The 20661-nt window shown below is 38.3% G+C and overlaps 2 protein-coding genes across 2 annotated transcripts in view; both read left to right on the forward strand.

Moving 5' to 3' along the window:
• NMU (neuromedin U) overlaps positions 1-7122 on the forward strand; it is a 30562-nt gene extending 23440 nt beyond the window's left edge. Inside the window, exons 8-10 of the mRNA XM_004460636.3 lie at positions 768-821; positions 3093-3132; positions 6933-7122. Coding sequence (XP_004460693.2) covers positions 768-821; positions 3093-3128 — 90 coding nt within the window. The 3' untranslated portion in view covers positions 3129-3132; positions 6933-7122. The remainder of the gene's footprint in view (positions 1-767; positions 822-3092; positions 3133-6932) is intronic.
• Positions 7123-10098: 2976 nt separating this feature from the next.
• PDCL2 (phosducin like 2) overlaps positions 10099-20661 on the forward strand; it is a 65864-nt gene continuing 55301 nt past the window's right edge. The window contains exon 1 of the mRNA XM_012525989.4: positions 10099-10248. Coding sequence (XP_012381443.1) covers positions 10243-10248 — 6 coding nt within the window. The 5' untranslated portion in view covers positions 10099-10242. The remainder of the gene's footprint in view (positions 10249-20661) is intronic.

Below are 20661 nucleotides of genomic sequence, written 5' to 3' on the forward strand. Positions count from 1 at the left end.
TCTTTAAATATAGTTAATTATTTATGAAGTATCTGTCATTTGTCCTTCTATTTATTGATGAATATTCATATACCTGACAAGCTTCTTGAAAATATAATCTATTATATTGATAAGGAAATAACTTTTTTTTAAGATTTTTTGTCTCCCCTTCACCGCCCCCCCCACCCCCCGCCCATTGTCTGCTCTGTGTCCATTTGCTGTGTGTTCTTCTGTGTCTGCTTGTATTTTTGTCAGTGGCACTGGGAATCTGTGTCTCTTTTTTATTGCATCATCTTGCTGTGTCAGCTCTCCGTGTGTGCAGTGCCACTCCTGGGCAGGCTGTGCTTTTTTCGCACTGGGCAGCTCTTGAGGGTCGCGCTCCTTTTACATGGGGTTCCCCTACACGGGGGACACCCTGCGTAGCACGGCACTCCTTGTGTGCATCAGCACTGCACATGGACCAGCTCATCACACGGGTCAGAAGGCCCTGGGTATCGAACCCTTGGACCTCCCATATGGTAGGCGGATGCTCTGTCAGTTGAGCCACATCTGCTTCCCAGGAAATGAATTTTAATACAATATTCTATGATATTGCTAGTTGTTGAAAATTCTCCAGGTACAGATATAAAGATTCTCTACTGAGACGAATTATATACTCAAGTCCTTGATTCTTTGTTTAGTTTTGACAAAAACTTAAAAATAACTTTGATCTTCACTATACTCTGAATAAGAATTTGCACTTATATTTAGTATTATATGATTTCTAATGCCCTCATTTTCTCTTCCAGGAAGAATTCCAAGGACCTGTAGCAAGTCGAAGTGGAGGATTCTTTTTATTCAGGGTATGATTATATTCTGTTTAAGAAAAAAAAAAATGAACCGATAAAAAATTGAAAAATACTTTCACTGTCCATTTCTTTACAGTGACTCATAGTTCAATTAAGTTTTGAGTTTATTTATAAATAGTTGACATGAGGTGTCAGAGGCTGAGATTCACTTCTGTCCCCACTTAACTACTTTAATACCACTGAGTCTATGACCTCTTCTCTGGTCCACTAATTATGTTTGTAAATACAGCAAGTGACATTCATCTAATTCACAGTTTAATTCCATGACATTTCAAATACAGGAAATTAGTGATAATAATACTTCACTACTCCTTAAATTCCAAGGAATCATTTACAAAGTTTTTGATTCAGTAGACTGGCAGTTATGACTACTTTTGCAAGTTCTTAAAGAACTTAAGAATCAACTGTAATAGAGACTAAGTAAACAAAACTTCATAATTGCATTTCTTATCTGTGAAATGTGAGTTTCTTTCTAAGCAGCTATACTTTCTATAGTATTTGCATCTTTAATACATAAGCAGAGGTATTTCATTCAACAACTGCTTATTGAACTTCTATTGGGTGCTGAGAAACGTACTAAGGGCTGGGAATATAAAGAGAGATAATATTCTATTCTTATGCTCTAGGAGTTTGCAACCTAATAGAGGAAATGGATAAATAAACAATTCAAAGTGCTGTTAAATACACCTTCAATCTAGGGGGTTGATTTCCAAAAGAAATGCATTTAATCCAGGCTGGGGAGTAGAGGAGATACAGAGAAGACTTTGTAGACTCTATCCCAAAGAATCAACAGTGATTGGCCGAAATATTTAGCTAAGAAATTTCATCTTTATACTAAAGTCTAATGGGAATATATGGTAAGACTTGCACTTTGGAAAAATTATTCTAACAGCGAATTCAAAAGTGGATTGAAGGAAGGAGCAAGACTAATAGCAAGAAGAAATAACACTAAACAACTGTGACTTCTGTCAATTAATTTGGGTTCATATCAAGTTAAAATTGAGAATATTCATTTTAAATTTTAGCACCTTCAAAAAAAATAAGAAAAATCAAATAGCACTTAATTCGGTATATTCCTCAGCAGCTTCAGCATCATGTCAGAACTTGTTAGAAATGCAAAACATCTTTTTTTCTCTCCCTCTTTCTTTCTTCTTTCTCTCTCCCTCTTTCCTTCCTTCCTTATTTTCTCCCTCCATCCTTTGCTCCTTCCCTTCCTTCCTTCTTTTCTTTTCTCTTCCCTAAAAAATAAACTAATTAAAAAAGCAAGTTGCCAAAAATCAGTTGGCCCTGTATTTGTGACAAAAATAATAAAGTGAGATTGCAGGACTCTTGATCAAGTGCTCTATTCATGAATCTGGCTTCCATTCTTTCTCTCACATTTCAGTATAGTCTGAAGGAGCACTTCATGCTGACCTATTTTGACCCTGCCAAACACTAAGCATGCTAGCAATAGCTGGGGCAAAAATACATGGCTCTTCTCCTTCTTCACTTGAAAATTTAGGAATAGAGTATGGATTAGAGTGGACTTACTGATATTCTATTCATGAACTATTATGATTAGTAGTAATCGAAGAAAATGTGGCATTGGTGTGGAGAAAGTGGCCATGGTGGCTGCTGGGGGTAGGGAGTGGGAGGAAGAGATGAGATGTGGGGGTGTTTTCGGGACTTGGGGTTGTCCTGGGTGGTACTGCAGGGACAGTTACCGGACATTGTATGTCTTCCTGTATCCCACTAGATGGACTGTGGGAGAGTGCAGGCTATGGTGTGGACCATTGACCATGAGGTGCAGTGGTGCTCAGAGATGTATTCACCAAATGCAATGAATGTCTCATGATGATGAAGGAGGTTGTTGTTATGGGGGGAGGAGTGGGGTGAAGGGGATGGGGGGTATATGGGGACCTCATTTTTTTTTAATGTAACATTAAAAAAACAAATAAAGGCAAAAAAAAAAGAAAGAAATCTGTTCAAGAACCACATATACAAAATTAGCCAATTAGCCCAAACTGGCCATCGAGTGAGATGTAACCTAATTAAATTAGTCTACAAAAGAATGTAGGAAAAAAAAAAGCAAATGACAGGGTACCACTCAAGATTTAGTAAATCAGAAACTGGCTATAGGGACCCAGCAATCTGTGTTTTAACAAGTCCAGCAGGTGATTTTGATGCACATTAAAGAAACCGTGATCTAAATTTTTATGTTGCTTTCTATGAAATTAGCTTTAATCCTTAATTATACTGACTTATTTCTAATTCATTATTTCCCAGCCACGCAATGGAAGAAGGTCGGCAGGTTTCAAGTAAAATGGTACGTGCTTCACATTTAAGTTATTTTTGAGAATTTCTGATGTTTTCATATGTTCACAAATTAGACTATGCTCAATGCGTTTCTATTATTTGATAGCATAGGTACGTTGATATTCTATATACTACAATTTTAGGGGCAGTGAGGAGTTTCTATGATGGAAAACACTAGTATTTCAGGGGCAGATTTGCTTTGCAATGTTGTATATTACTCAGACTATCTCAAAGTAGCAATTATTATATCTCTGATTTTATAGACATTGATCTTATTACCATTTATTTGCAAGTCATACATGCCAGGAACTGTGTTCTGATTGTGGTGATCAGTGTCCAACAAAATGGGCCAGAATTTATAGTCAGAGTGTATCTCTGTCTTTCAAATAACCCATACTCTAGAAGTTTATGATTTGCCTGTTTCTAGAGAACTAAGAAACTGTGGAAAGACATGAGAGTATAACTTCTTCGTACTCCCAGAGGTTCCAACTCAACCTGGGCACACAATAGACACTTAATAGCTGTTGACTGGCCCAACATGTTTAATAGCTATGTTAATGTTAATATGTTATTAGATTGAGCTTTGAGATGAAACTTAAATGCAGACTAATAAAGCACAGAAATAAAAGCAACTTTTAGCTTTATAAATCCTAAATCCAGATTCTATGCCAAACATATTTTGGAAACTTTCATTCATATCATCTATCTCAATTCTTAAATATATTTAGCATAAGAATGTTGAGGTTCTTAATATTTTCTCAGGTACAAAAATAAAATCCACCATCAGCTAAAGAAGATAACAACACCAAAACTGCACAATACTTAGAAAATAAGGAATAAAAACATTGCATATTAAAACTTACAGGACTCTGCCAAAGTCGTATTCAGTGGGAAAATCAAGGCCTTAAACATGCCCAAGAAGGAAAAACCTAATGAATTAAGGATTTAACTCAATAAGTTAAAAAAATTAAAAAATGAACCTTAGTGTGTTAGTCAGACAAAAGGGTGCTGAGCAAAATACCAGAAATCTGTTGGCTTTTATAAAGGATACTTCTTTGGGGTAGAAGCTTACAGTTACCAGTCCATAAAGCCTAAGTTACTTCCCTCACCAAAGTCTGTTGCCACATGTTGGGGCAAGATGGCTCCTGATGTCAGCAAGGGTTCAGGCTTCCTGGGTTTGTCTGTTCCTAGGGCTTGTTTCTCTCCAGGCTCAGCTGCCCTGCTCTCTCCACAAGGCCAGCTGTAGAATATCAGGTGACTGGCTCTGTCTTTCTCCCTGGGGCTTGATTCTCTCTGAGTTTAGCTGCTCTGCTCCTCTGTGCTTACTTCTTGGGCTCCAGCTCAAAACTCCAACCTACCTTCTCTGTGGTGCAGTTTCTCTGTGAGTCCTTGCCCACCAAGGGGGCAGGAACTCAATGTCCTACTGTTGTGGCACAATCAAAGCCTTAATCATTATTTAATCAAGTAAAAGTGAAATATCTGAAACCAGTACACTCTAATATGCCCAGAGGAAAAGACCAGTTTGCAAATATAATCCAATATCTACTTTTGGAATTCATCAATAATGCCAAACTTCTACACTCAGGAAAACAGGGAAAAAGGACATTATAATAAAGTTAAGTGTACTTAATAAATTAGAAAATAGTAAAGTAACATCAGTAAATAAAACAAAATCTGGTTGTTTGGGGGAAAAAAACCATAAAATAAACTAGCTTAAAATTAGGCTAACCTAATAAAAAAGAAGGAAAGGCATAAATATACAAAATGAAAAGGGAAATAAAGTAATGAAGAAACAAAAATTATAAAAAAGGGCTTGTCAAATCTATGTGCATATAAATTTGAAAACCTGAATAAAACGAAGAATTATCTAGTAAGTAGATGCTACCAAAATTGACCTCAAAGAAAGAAAAAAATATATAAACAGACCAATAGCCATGGAAAAAAATTGAAAACATTGTCTAGAAAACTATCTCCTGAAAATCACTGTTAGAAAGCTGTATCTGTAAGAGAACAAAAGTTTACCTGATTGCAGAAAAGAAAAGAATTTTGTTAACGATCTTGCAAAAACAGGTGCATGAACTGGATGAAATGGCTGACATGCCAAACAACAAGAAACAACATTTATACCCTAAGCCTAACATGCAGGTCCCTCTCCTGTTCTGCATTGATCGGGTACTTCAGAGGTTACAGCCTATCTGAGAGGTCTAATTAACTTATGTGGGTTCCCGCTTTTCGTTGGCGCTCCCATTTCCTGCATTCTGATGGCTTGATGCCACTTTCAAATCTGGTGCCACTTTTGAATTTGATGCTGCCCTTCACATTTGACACCGCCTTCACTTGGCTCCACTTTCAAACATTGGCCCCAAAGCCTCTAGAGCCCCTTTCCCTCCCCCCTTCAACTGCAGAGCCTGCTTTAGCTTCACCTTCATGCGAAAACTAAACTTAACCCTTTCCTTATAATACTAAGTCCAATCTCCAGATGGTATTAATGAAGTCAGTATATTATGAATACCTTCCAAAATTTTTAGAAGAGGAACCATTGGTCAATCTTATTTATAAATATAATGCAAGAAGTTAGAATAAATATTAGTAAATAATATTCATCAATATATTTATAGAATCATATGAACCCACTGGGATTTGTCTCAGCAACCCAAGGATGGCTCAATATTAGGAAGTCTATTAAAATATTGTCACCATTAGAAGAAAAATTACATGACCTCAACAAAGACTTTTGGTAAAATGCCACATCAATTTCCATTGTTTATTGTTCTATAGGAGATCCTATAAAAAGAGATGAATCCCTTTTTTTACATTACCAATATAAAGATTTCGAAGTAAACAGCAGGCTTGATTAGTGAAACATTAAGTGAAATGAAGCATTTGCGGGGATGTCAGGAACATGACAAATTAACATAGTTTTTAACGTACTAGCCAACCAATTAGAGAAGAAATAAGTAAAAGATGCAAATATTGGAAAAGTGAAAAAAAAGTAATCTGTTACTGAGGCATAATTAGCAACTTGAATTTTCAAATTATGTTTGGTTTTGACTCCTGTTTCACAAAAAGCCTGATTAAGTTATTTTCTCAACAGGAATATTAGAATTATTTTTTCTTGCTTTTCAAGGACTAAGAACAGACTTAACAGAAAAGAAACTCTACATTTTAATATTACAAATGTACACAGGCATTTACAAAATATAAACATTGTTTAATACTAAATGGAAACAAAAGCCTGACTCATAACAACAAACTGTTAGGATGCTTATGATGTAAAATGGAATTTAATCCAGGATTTGATCAATTTAGTAAAAAACTGAAGTTGCGAAAGATACCTTCCTTGATTTGGATTGTTTCCAAGATTAAGTCTACATAGACTAATTCACTCTGGATTTCATTTTATTTTGCCAGTAAATAGTTCAATAATCAGGTTTTTTTTTCTTCGTCTTATCTGATTATCTAAGGTAGTACTCTGTCCTGAGTGTTTATTTACTTAGAAAGTGATTAAACATGATGACTTAAATGCAAATGGGCATGAAATTTTACTGGCATCAATAAGTTTAGGATATCATCGCATATAATAAAGTACTGGAAAATTCTGGAAAATTCAGGCATACAGAATAAGTATTCATCAGAGACAGATTATATGATACACAGCTAGGAATATAGAGAATGAAGAACAGCTGGGAAATATCTTGGATGTCAATTTTATCATACTATGACAAAATATTTATAGACATGCCTATTAACAAACATGCACCCTTTCACATATTTACACTTGAATCTAATTCAATTTTTCTTTTTATACAGGATGCCAACTAATTTTCCACAGAAGAAATATCACGGAATACAAAATGTACAAACATTTGCTTTCTTCTCAAAAACAATCCTTGCTAATTCTACCATGTTTGAGAATCCCTGTGTTGTAAACATTCTCAGTAAAAGTTGGTTAAGATTGTAAATGCTTAATTCCTTGAAAATAAAAAATAACATAAATGTTTTTTTCTTAGTGTTGTAATGAAATGTTTTGTAGTAAAGCTGTTAATAATTATGTTCCTCAGATCCTTGCAGCTTTTGACAGTACTGATACACTGATGCTCTTTTGTTATTTTTATTAAAGGGACTCAGTAGAGTTGTTTTCTCTTTAAAAGAAAATCTTCATTTTGGTTGTTGGTAATTTTTAAAAAAGATTTATCTATTTATTTACACCCGCTCCCCCCCCCCCCCCCATTGTCTCTTCTGTGTCCATTCGCTGTGTGTTCTTCTGTGTCTGCTTGTCTTCTCTTTAGGTGGCACTGGCAACCAATCCTGGGACCTTGCAGAGTGGGAGAGAGGCTCTCAATCTCTTGTGCCACCTCAGCTCCCTGGTCTACTGTGTCTCTTATTGTCTTGTCTCTGCTTATCTCTGTGTCCCTTTTTGTTGTGTCATCTTGTTGCACTGGCTCTCTGCTTGAACCAGCTTGCCACATGGGCCAGCAGTCCTGCATGGGTCACACAAGCCAGCACTCTGTGTGGGTCAGCTCTCTGCTGGGGGCCAGCTTACCTTCACCAGGAGGCCCTGGGAATCGAACCTTGGACCTCCCATATTGTAGATGGGAGCCCAATCACTTGAGCCACATCTGCTTCTTCCCTGTTTTGTTTTTGAGGTACCAGGGGGCAGAGATTGAAGTCAGGACCTCATATGTGGGAAGCTGGTACTCATGAGCCACATTGGCTCACCTGAGTTGGGTTTTTGTTTGCTTGTTTGTTTAGGAGGCACTGGGAACGGAACCCAGGGCCTCCCATGTGGGAAGCAGGTGCTCAATTGCTTGAGCCACATCCACTCTCCAAGAGTTGAGGTTTTTAAAAAAATTTTTAAAGAAGCTTTAGATTATGTAAATGTTACATAGAAAATATAAGGGATTCCCATATGCCCTTACTCCCTCCCCTTCCCACACTTTTCCACATTAACAACATCCTTTATTAGTGTGGTACATTTTTTACAATTGATGAACATATATTGAAGCATTGTTACTAATCATGGACTATAGTTTACATTACAGTTTATACTCTGTCCCACACAATTTAGTAGGTTATGGCAAAATATATAATGACCTGCATCTGTCTTTGAAATGTCATGCAGGACAATTCCAATATACTGAAATTGCCCTCATATTACATCTACCTATTCTTCTCCCTTCCTCACCTCAGAGCCTCTGGTAGCCACTACCTTTATATCAATGATAAAAGTTCTTTCATTGCTAGAATAATAATGTCAATAGTAGAATAATAATAAATCTACTTTAGTCTATTTTTCATTCCCCAATCCTGAAGATTTGGGGATGGTGATGCCCACTCTGATTCTAATTGAAAGGGGGCTTAGATCCCATGTGGCAGATGGTTGGAACTATCTTGCTTGCAGTTGCAGACACTCTCTGTTCCTTGGGATGGAGGTTGTCCACCATCATCTCCTTGTTGTCCTGGGTGAGTCCAATGAACTGGAGAGTAGGTAGGTATTGCAGAGAGTTGAGTTTTAATGAGCTATTTGAGGTTATCCCATTTGGATTTTAGTCCATGACAAAATTACCCCCTCTTATAAATGACCAGAATTCCCAGTAGCTAACAATCTTAGAATGTGAATATTAAAACTATACTAGTTTGAGGAATTAGGTCATAATCCATCCAACAGTCCAAAAAGATTTGCTTTATACACTGTAAAATGAATTTCTGAGCTACATATATATCTGGGGCTAGTTTTTTCTATGAACAAGTAGTATTCAGTTCATCTTAAATAAGTTGTTTCGCCTTGTGACATCCAAGAGAAAGAAAATAATCTGACTAATAGAGGATCATGAACATATTTGGAGAACTTTTTACATCAAGTCAGTGTTTAGTGGACACAGAATTAACCTCAGATACATTTAAGTTGATCTCACCCCACGTTCTCCTTGTTTTTCCCTTGACCTCCCGCCTCAGCCTCCACTTTCTCCATCTGTTGGGTTGCTGGCTCATTAAAGAGGGCTTGCTCAGATTTTGGACTGTCAACATGAAAAAAGGGAGTTGAATATTCATTTAAGCAGCAGTTCCCAGAACCTCTCAGAAGCCCAGAGAAACTTAGTCCACTTGAATTTTTAAGTGCTTCCAGGGTCTAAAAAAAAGAACTACCAAAACATGGTTACAAAAATAGGAATGTTTTTAATGTTTACATTGAAAAAATTAAAATCTTGTACACAAAAAGCCAGATAGGGGCTACATGGAATCTAGGATTTATATTACTCATTAACTGGTCACTATAGGTGTGGCTCAATGCTGAATCCAAGTTTAAAACTGTGTCATTAAAACCATTTTTCCTTCTTTAACAATCGTGTGACTGTGTTTCCAAACATGTGTATAACCTTAATTGGTGATAGCACCAAATGGTTTCCCCAAGTTCCTGGCAGCTCCCAGTAAACATCCTTAACCTAAACACGAGGAAACCAACTATCTAGGTTTCCCACCTAAGGCAAGAGCTCCTGTCTCTTACGGCAGAGGGTTTTTTAAGGTGGGGATGGCGGAGACCACCATACCATTTGAAGCCTTGATGAAAGCTCTGGTCCTTACCTCCAGAAAAAAATATACACACAACAAAATTATGTGCACCATTGGGAGCCAGGGATTTGGTATCCCCTAAAATCCATCCAAGCATCAGTGTGGACGCCAGGTTAAGGAGCCCTCTTAAGAGTTCTCCCAAAATTAGGTTATCTTTCCATGAAGACAGGCTGCGGGGTTAAAGGGTACCAGAGGCTCGAAAACTGGTTGACTCTGTGTCAGAAGGAGGAAAAGTTGGGGGGAATCCAGCACCAATGTCACACCACAAACAGGAAAGGACCCGCTAAGAGAGAGAGGCCCTGGGGCCTGGTGCGTCAGTTCCCACAACCACCCGTGCCAAGCCTCTGAGTTGCCCGGCAACAGAGCTGCACTGGGCGCACGCGCCTTCGGGCCCTTCCTCGCCCCTCCGCCTCCCTGCGGGCGTTAGAAACCGCTAGGTCTTGGGCGGGGCGCTCTTCCCGCCTTAAGCTGGCGTCGGGTCGCGCGGTCTGAGTTTGGAGAGCCTCACAGGAAGCCGGACCACGCAGCCGTAAGACGCGAGGAGGGGAACACCATGCAGGTGAGGGTCGCAGCCTGCTGGGCAAGCTTCGGGACATCTCTGGCCAGGCTGAGAGGTAGAAGTGGGGAGGTATAGGGATCGGGTTCTAACATTTGTTCTTGGTAAGGGCTAAATTTTGTGTGCGTATTTACTTAGATTTGTGGGAAATGCAAATTAACTAGAAAATCACCATGCCTTCTATTTTTTTCAACATTCAGGATTTCGGTTTGTCTCTGGAAGTAGTGTTCATAGTTTTTTGGGATTGCTTTCACAAGAAAGCAAGAAAAAATTTTTTTTTACTTTCTAACTTACAGAAGACAGCATCATCCCTCCTGTAATTTTTCTTGTTTTACTTATTTGCCTTTGATATATTTATATACTATATAATTTATTAGGATATTTTGAACAATTTCTGTAAAATTTGGATGGATGGTCCTTTTGTGTTAATAACTGATTGCTGCCAAGTACATTTTTATGCAGTGTGCAGCAACATTGCAGATTTATCCCGGTTTGTATCTGCTCTTCAGGAAATGGGCTGAAATGAAATTGAGAGTGAAGTCAACAGCACCTTAACCTTATTCATTTGTTTATTTTTTGGCTTATTCAACAGCAGTTTATTCAGTGCTTGTGTTTTAGATATGGTTCTGTTTTGAAAGAGCTTACTATGAGGGAATAAAGGGGGAGACAGATAAAATCATTTATAGTATGATTAAATGGCATAATAATTTGAACCAAGAGATTGCTGTGCCTATTTCTATTGATAAAATTTCTTAGATAATTTCTAAAAGTTAAGGTAAAAACAGAATTGGAGCATTTATGGTTACATTAAATCCCATTGAACTAACTCCTAGACAGTCAGGGAAAAACAACTACAGAGGTGTGAATAAAGCAAAAATACAGCTTCATGAATACCAAGAAAAGAGTGTTTCAAGAAGAGAATGAGTACAAATGTGAGTGTTCTCTCATGAACTATAGCAAATGTACAATACTCATACATGGTGTTACTAATAGGGAGGTATGGAAAAAATAAACCAATGTACTCTATAGACCATAGTCAGCGGTAATAACTATGATGTTCTTTCATAACCTATAACAAATGTTCCACAACAATTTAAGGTGTTGGTGGAGGGGTATTGTATGATTTGGCAGTTTCAAGTATTTTGTGAGTCCCAAAAAGAGAAGATTATGTTTGTAAACTAATTATTCCTCTAGGTGTGATACCTTTTGATTGCTTTGAATTCAGCTGAGGGGCCTTGATTAGATTACTTGACAAGATCATGTTAGAGCTTTTGATTGGACTACTCAGTAAGGCATAACTCAGGTTCCTTTGCTGGGCCTGATAAAAACGGAAACACAGAGAAAGACTGACAGACAGACACGGGTGGAGAGAGCTTTGTCATTTTTGATCCTATCATGTGATGGAAAGGATAGAGCTCAAACAGCTCAGGCCCTAGAGAGAGAGGAGCCATTTGCCAGATAGCTTACAGCTGAAATTGGGAAGAGGGCAGAACAGCTGAGACTGATACAGTTGATGAGTTAGAAACATAAAATGGGCAGGACCAATAGAGGACATAAATGACTAGGAGCTTTGAGGAACTCTCACAATCCACAATATTATTCTTTTGGAGGTTTTCTGATTTTATAGAAGATGCTCCCCTCCAAACAAATAAGTGAGAGGTTAGAAGCAGAATGACTGGGAGGTAAGGAGACTGTCATTTGGATGGTAATATTGAGGACCCAGGATGAGATCAACAGAAGCAGGATCAAGGGCTGGAGTAGCAAAGAGCTGAAGAAGTAACCCTTTCATACCTACAGGCAACAGAGAAGTGTTCCCTGAGGCCAGAGGACTAAAGCAACACAATGACCATTGGAAAATCTTTAAGTAATGGACATTGAAACTGAAACCTCCCTTAGGAGCAGATTCTCTAGTAATGCTTAAGAGGCTTAGAGATTGAGGAAGAGTACCCATCTAGTTGATAACAAAAGCAAACTTTTTTTTCTTAAAAAAATTTTTTTTTGTTGAAGTATAGCATTCATATATAAAGAGAGGCAAACTTTTTTTGAAGGAAAGCTTCATTAAGTTAGACCCAGAAAGCAAATATGACCTTCGAAAGACCACCAAACTCACAAAGGGACTAGCCACTGAGTGAATGTTAAATAGAGGCAAGAAACAATAGATTTAGACACTCAAGGATTGTATGTGTTAGAATGTTCAGACACAGTATATAAAACACCTGTTATGACGAGTTTAAAGGAATATAGAATGGAATTATAAAGATGAGTTTAAGTAGGAAACCATAAAGAATGAACAGATAGATAAATAGGAATTTGTAGAAATGGGAACAATAATCATTGAAATAAAAAACTGAATTTGTAAATATTATTTATTGCTGTGTAACTAAATATCCCCAAATTTGGCAGCTTAAAACAATATTCATTATCTCACAGTTGTAGGGGTCAAGAATTTGGGAGCAGCTTAGATTGGTGATTCTGGCTAAGCCTTTCATGTGAGATTACAGTCAAGATGTCAACAGGGACTGCAGCATATGCTTTGAAGATGGCTCACTTGCATGGCTGTTGGCAGAAGGCCTCAGTTCCCCATCAGATGGACTTTTTCAGTAGAGCTGCTTGAGTGGCCTCATGGCATGACATGGCACCTGGCTTACCCTGTAACAAGTGATGAGAGAAAGTGGGGGGTGGGGAGGGAAGAAGATGTAATGCCCTTTATGACTTATTCTCAGAAGTCATACACCATCACTTTCATCATATTTTCAGCTTGTTAGAAGTGTTACATTAGGTCTAGCCTATACTCAAGGAGAATGGAATTAAGCTTCACATCTCAAAAGAATAATATCAAATAATTTGTGAACATATTTTAAAAGAATTAAAATATGTTGAAGAGCAGATTAGCTATAGTCGAGTGCCTAGGGCATTCCACAACCACAGGGCATAGGGTGGCCGAAAGTCACCATTTTAATGGATGGCGATCCCAGAGGTCAAAATTATAGGCTGGTAGGGTGGTGGGAAGGATGGAGGAAAGTCTCATAAAATGAGTAAGTTCAGATCCCTAAATTCTGTATATATAATCCATCCATATCCTTGAGTGTCTGCTAAACTCCATATATGTGTAAGAAACTCCAAGGTGTCTGGCAATAAGTAGCTGCTGGAAACTGAAAAAATGAAATTGAACAAATGAAATAGTTTAGTATACGAGCCCAGCCAAGTTATGCCTGTGAGCACAAATATCAACATACTTTAGAGGACATATAGAAGCATGAGTCTGTATGACATATTCTCAATGTCCAGTATAGCAGTTTGATATTGATGAATTCCAAAAAGAAATATTGGATTATGTTTGTAAACTTGTCTTTTCCTCTGGGCAAATTAGAGTGTATTGGATTTAGAGGTTTTACTTTTACTTGACTGAATAATGAATAAGGCTTTGATTGGGCCATGTCAGGACATTGAGTCCCCGCCTCCTGGTGGGCAGGAACTCACAGAGAAACCATACTGCAGAGAAGGGAGGTTGGAATTTTGAGCTGGAGCCCTGGAAGTAAGCACAAAGAGGAGCAGAGCAGCTGAGCCCAGACAGAAACAAGCCCCAGAAAGAGAGGAACCCAGGAAGCCTGAACTCTTGGCAGACGTCAGCAGCCATCTTGCTCCAACATGTGGAAATAGACTTTGGTGAGGGAAATAACTTATGCTTTATAGCTGGGTAATTGTAAGCTTCTACCCCAAATAAATACCTTTGTAAAAACCAACTGATTTCTGGTATTTTGCATCACCACCCCTTTGGCTGACTGATACATCTAGTATACAATAAAAATAGAAGCTGGTTAGTATGACCTTGTTAATAGACAAGGAAAGAAATGGAAAATGACACATAGTGAGAAGCAAAAGCAGTGAAAAAAATAATCCTGAGATTATCCATATGTTGAAATTAGCAAACAAGGAATTCAAAGTAATTATTATAAATATATTCAAGGACTTAAAGGTAAATATAGCCATAATGATTGAATAGATTAGGAAATCTCAGCTGATAAATAGAAATTATAATGAAATAACCATTGGAAATTCTGTAACTGAAAAATCAACAAATAAAATATTCACTGGATATGTTAACAGCAGTTGGGAGATGGCAGAAGAGTCAGGGAATTGACAATAGATTAATAGAAATTAACCAACTTGAAGGAAAAGATTAAAGAAAAATGAGAGATTCACTGACCTGAGGAGACAATATTAAGTGAGCTAATGTACATATATCTGGAATCCTCAAAGGAGAAAGAGGATAAGGCAGAAATAATTTAGAGAAATGATGGGCAAAATTTTTCCAAATCTGGAGAAAACAAATTTATAGTTCTAAGAACTTCAGTGAACCCTAAGCAGGATGAATACAAATAAAATCATACCAGGGCACATCAGAGTCAAACTGCTAAAATCCAAAGACAAAATCTTAAAAATACAAACTAAAAAGACATGTGATATACAGGGGAACAATAATATGATTGATGCCTGCCTTCTCATCAGAAACAGTGGAGGTCAGAAGACTTTAAGTGATTGAAAATGCTGGAGGGAGAGGGGAACTGTTAAACCAAAAGTCTTTATCTAAAACTTTCCTTCAAAAATTGAAGAAAACAAAGACATTTTCAGGTAAATGAAAACAGAGAATTAGTTGCAAGCAGACCTGCAACATAAAAAACACTAAAGAAAAGTTTAGGTGTGAGGGTGTAGGGTTTAGGGTGAAAGGAAATGTTAACAGATGGAAAACTAGGTCCTACAGGTAGGAATGAAGGACACCATAGATAGGTGAATATGAAGGTAAATATTTAAAACTTTATGTTTCTCCTCTTATTTTTTAAAGGATATATAGCTGTTTAAGGCAACTATGTAGCACTGTATTATAGGTTTCAAAGATATGAAATATATCCGATTTAATCAATTTTTTCCTCATTAATATATTCTATTATATATTTATTTACTATTTCATCAATTTCTGTTCTTATCTTTATTATTTCCTTCTACCTTTGGTTTACTTTTATGTCATTTTCTCAATAAGGTGTATACTTAGATAATTAATTTTAAAGCTTTTCTTCTCTAAAGTATTAAATTAAGGTATTCATAAATCCTTTTATGAACTGCTTTATTTTCCCTTCAACTTTTTTGAATTGTAGGTTTATTGTTATTATTTAATTCTGAATACCTTTTAATTCCCATTGTGATTTCCTTTTTGACCTGTGAGTTGTTTAGAAGATTGTTTCTTTTTTTTCTTTTTTTCAGGAAGTACTGGGGATTAAACCCAGAACCTCATACATGGGAAGCAGGTGCTCAACCACTTTAGCCACATCTGCTCCTCTACCTTGTTTCTTAAATTCCAAATATAGATGACCTTCTAATTATCTATTTGTTATTGATTGCTGTTTTTTTTTTGGTCACTGTAATGTGTTGAATTGTATATCCTAGTGTGGACATGCTCTTGGTCTTGGTCCACTTTCTGATGGCTGTGGACCCATTGTATATAAGATCTCTTCAAGCCTACACAATGGGAGAAAATATTTGGTAACCACATATCTGATAGGAGACTTATATCCTGCATATATAAAGAATTCCTATATCTTGAAAATAAAAGGACAACCCATTTTAAAAATAGGAAAAAGATTTGAACAGATGCTTCTCTAAAGAAGAAATACAAATGGCTAAAAAGTCCATGAAAAAGTGTTCAAAATCACTAGCTGTTAGGGAAATGCAAATCAAAACTACAATGAGATTCCATCTTACTTCCATAAGACTGGCAGCTATCAAAAAACAGAAGACTGCAAGTGCTGGAGAGGATGTGGAGGAATGGGAACACTCATCCACTGCTAGTGGGAATGCAGAAGGATCCAGCCATTCTGGAGGACTGTTCAGCAGTTTCTCAGAAAGTTAGCTGTAGATCTGCCATATGACTCAGCAATTCCACTGCTGGGTATATACCCAGAAGTTTTGAAAATAAGGACACAAACCGATATATGTGCACCAATGTTCTTGGCAGCATTATACACTATTGCCAAAAGTTGGAATTAACCCAAATGCCCATCAATGGATGAATGGATAAATAAAATGTGGCATATGCATACAATGGAATACTACTCAGCTATAAGAAGGAATACAGTACAAACACATGTGATAACATGGATGAATCTTGAGGACCTTATGTTGAATGAAGCAAGCAAGGCATTGAAGAAAAAACACTACATGACTTCTCTGATATGAAACAAGCAAATCGAGCTGTCTCAGAGAGCTAAAGACTGGAAGATAGGCTTAAAGGAATCGGGGGAAGGGGGGAGGGGAAGGTTGTGAGCTGACGCCTACATGGGTGACGTCTATGATAAGCTGGAGGTAATTATTTGTACAGGGAAGGGATAAGATTGGGGCATAGGGATACCTTTGGGTGCGGCTTTGTGGGCTTGAGGGGGCCTAGGGTTGGGAGAATGGGTCAGATGATCCAAGGAATTGGGAGGAGGGCTGGGGGGAACCAGTAAATATGGAAGAATGTCAGGTATGTGGTTGAAACTATACCGTTGAGGAAACTCTTTAGAAAATATAATAAGGAAGGATCATGTGTTTAAGGTGCTTCAGTGGGGCGGGGGGGCATCTGGCACAGGGGCAAGCTTCTAGGGAGTATGTGAGTGCTCATTTTGTCATAGTGTGTTATATCACTGGGTGGAGACCCATGCAATGAGTGTGAAGGTGTACCCACATCCTGGGGAGATCCGATGTTCCCAAAGAGAGGGAATTGAGTCTCTTGAGAGGACCACTGGCTCCCAATTAGTTAGGTCAGATTAGTATGTCAGGCCCTCAGCATTGTTGCAGTATCTGTAAATCTGCTTCTTCAAGTAGTGAAGATTGAGTGTCACAGTGTTCCCTGAAGGGAGAGGGAGAGAGGTATATCATGGATGGAAGCAGGGCATCTGGGGGGCAGTGGAAGTGCTCCAAAAGATCATGCAATGATGGACATGTCCACTTACATCTAAAGTGTATAAAAGTCTGCACACTAAAATGTAAACTATAATGTAAAACATAAGGAAACTAAAAATTTAGAAATTGTGCAGTCTCAAATATAAACAATAATGTAAACCAAAATGGAACTATGTTTGATAGCTATGTTTCAAAATTTGTACATCAGCTGTAGCAAATATAACATGAACATGTAAAGCTGGGGAAAGGGGGAAAGGGTTTGATGTTGGATATCCGGGAGTCCCCTATACTGTGTATGTGAATTACTGTGATCTAAAACTTTTTTGAAGACAAAATTAAAAATTAGGGAAAAAAAGGATATAAACACTGAGGAAGAAATGAAAGTGCCTTGCCACTATACATACAAGGCAATACCTATTACAGTGATGAAAGGCAAAATGTTAGAAAAAAGCTTTATAATATTTTTCATTTTATTAATACACCAATTTATTTTTACTTTATTTTAGTATTTCTAAATTACTATGTATTCTATTTCTAAACTTTAAACCCATCATTGTATTTCAATTTCCTATTAATTGAACTTGGAAATATATTAGGATTCATTGTTAAAGAAGTTTTGGACCACAGAGGAGTTCACCTATGGCAGGGGAGGAACTCTGGTGTGGGGTGTTATTGATGGGAGGAACATGGGTGGGGGGGAGTTCTCCAGGGCATGTATATAGGGAACATAAATATGTTAGGATTTATGTTGGGTATTTTTATAGTAGTTATAGTTAAAAACATCAACTGAGGGAGTGCTGAGTTCCCACCCAGGGGAGCTCTGTCACATTCCCCAAAGGAACAACAACAATCCCCCAAGTGCAACGGCAAAGATCAACAAGGAGGGATGGCCCAATAATGAGTCCTTGATACTGATGACTGTGCTTAGAAGCCTGTGCGCCTGAAATATGAACTAGGCCTAGAGTTGTAGGGTGCCTAAGATTACTTCCTGAGAGACTCCATGTTGCTCAAATGTGGCCACTCTCTAAGCCAAACTCAACATGTAAATGCATTACCTTTTCCCAGCATGGAACATGACTCCTGAGGATAAGCCTCCCTGGCACCTGGGGATTTCTACCAAGCACCAGCTGGTGATGCAACTAGAAAAAGACCTTGAATAAAGGGGGAAATTGTAAAAATAAATGAGTTTATGTGGCTAAGAGACTTCAAAGTGAGTCGGGAGGTCATCAGAGGGATTGCACTTACACACATCTCAGCAGAATTTCAGAGACAGCCAAAGTAGATACAACCCCAAGTAGCGGTGCTCCTGAGGGCTACAGAGACACCCAGGTCCTACGGTCATGACAGATGGCTGTGGTTCAGTGCCTTGCCAGTAGGCCCTATTTTGGAATTTGTGCTACTGAATGTGATAGAGTTGGACTCAGATGTGACCTCTCTACACAAGCCTCTTCTGTCACTTTTACTGAACCTGTGGTTGGTGCTGGGGTTGGTGTATCTTGGGAGACTTGAATGTCTGGACTAACTGTGTGCCAGCTGGGTCCTGATCCTCAGCGGAGTTGCAGCACCTACTCTCTGGTTCATTGGACTTGCCCATGTCAGCTAACAGGGAGGTGGGAATTCCAGGGAGATTCCACACCATGGAACCGAGAGAGTCTACAACTGCAAGCAGGAGATTTCTATCCTTCAGCCATGTGAGCACAAATGCAAATATTCTCTTTCTGGTCTCCTTTTCCTCCAGGAATTTTTCTGCATTATACTCTACACTGCCTTCTTGGCTCTCCAGTGCCTCCAGCTTGATTTCCCACATATTTTTCCAATTTTTCCAGTCCTCAGCAACAAGTTTGATCTGAATTGTCTAGTATGTCGTTATCAAAAGAATAATTCCTGATGATGGTAATTTTTTTTTTCAGGAGGTACTGGGGATTGAACCTGGGACCTCATATGTTGGAAGCAGGCACCCCATGATGATGACTTTTAACTGTTGTAAGATTTAAAGAAGGAATGGAGATTGGAAGACCTCAAGGATAGAAGAACCATTAAAAGACACAGCACAGAAAAAAAACTTTGGCCAAAGAATATAAAGAGAGGAGAAATATAAGATACTACTTATATTAGTTGTCCATTGCTGCATAACAAATTCTACAAATTTAGTTGTTTAAGACATTGTTTCATAGTTTTTGTGGGTCAAGAATCCAGCATGGCTTCGCTGGATTTCTCACTTCAGGGTCTCCCATAAGGCTGCAACCAAAGAGCTAGCTAGAGCCAGGGTCTCGTTTGAATTTATAACAGAGGAATGATCCACTTCTAAGCTCACTTACATGATGGCTGGCAGGATTCAGTTCTTTTATGGCTATTAAAGCTGAAGGCTTCAGTTTCTAGTTGGATTTTAGCTAGAGTCTACCCTCATTTCTCTGTCACATGACCTTTCCATAGGGAAGTTCACAACATGGCAGCTTACTTCATCAGGGCATCAAGGGAAAGTGCTAGCAAAAATGGAAGTTAGAATCTTATGGGATATAACCAAAGAAATTATCTTACCCACCTTTGCCATATTCCACTGGTTAGAAGAAGTCACAGGTACCACCCGTAATCAGTGGGAGAGAATTACACAGGGATATGAATACCAGGAAGTGGAGATACTTTGAGGTCATCTTGGACTCTTATTAGCCACAGTATTCATTCATGTCTAAAAGTTCTCCCTTCCTCCTGAAACATCAGAGAATATGGACAGTAGACTATTAACAGACAATAGCTAATATATGGGGCGGCAGACTTAGCCCAGTGGTTAGGGCGTCCGTCTACCACATGGGAGGTCCGCGGTTCAAACCCCGGGCCTCCTTGAACGATGTGCAGCTGGCCCATGTGCAGTGCTGATGTGTGCAAGGAGTGCCCTGCCACACAGGGGTGTCCCGCATAGGGGAGCCCCACGCGCAAGGAGTGCGCCCCATAAGGAGAGCCGCCCAGTGCAAAAGAAAGTGCAGCCTGCCCAGGAATGGTGCCGCACACACAAAGAGCTGACACAACAAGGTGACGCAACAAAAAGAAACACAGATTCCCGTGCCACTGACAACAACGGAAGCAGACAAGATGTAGCAAATAGACAGAACAGACAACTGGGGTGGGGAGCAGGGGGAGAGAAATAAATAAATAAATAAATCTTTTTTAAAAAAATAGCTAATATATGGCATACAGCTTTTGGAGAAAAAGCAAATAAAAGATCACAGCAAATGTAACAAGGAAAAAGGCTTAATGCTCGTAGAAACAAATGATGGCAAGACAGAAATCAAACTATGAAAAGATTCCTGGCCTAAGATATAACCCATGAGTGAGAGTACCACAAAGCTATATTGCTGCAAATAGGAGTATGTTCACCTTGAGGTCTTGAACAATTGTGTGAAAAAAAAACAAAACAGTATTTTTGAATTGGTTTTGTCCACTATAACCATCTGAGAATTTTCTGTGACTTAAGAGTTTACCCCT

Source organism: Dasypus novemcinctus, chromosome 1 (assembly GCF_030445035.2).
Source record: "Dasypus novemcinctus isolate mDasNov1 chromosome 1, mDasNov1.1.hap2, whole genome shotgun sequence".
In the NCBI taxonomy this organism is placed as follows: domain Eukaryota; kingdom Metazoa; phylum Chordata; class Mammalia; order Cingulata; family Dasypodidae; genus Dasypus; species Dasypus novemcinctus.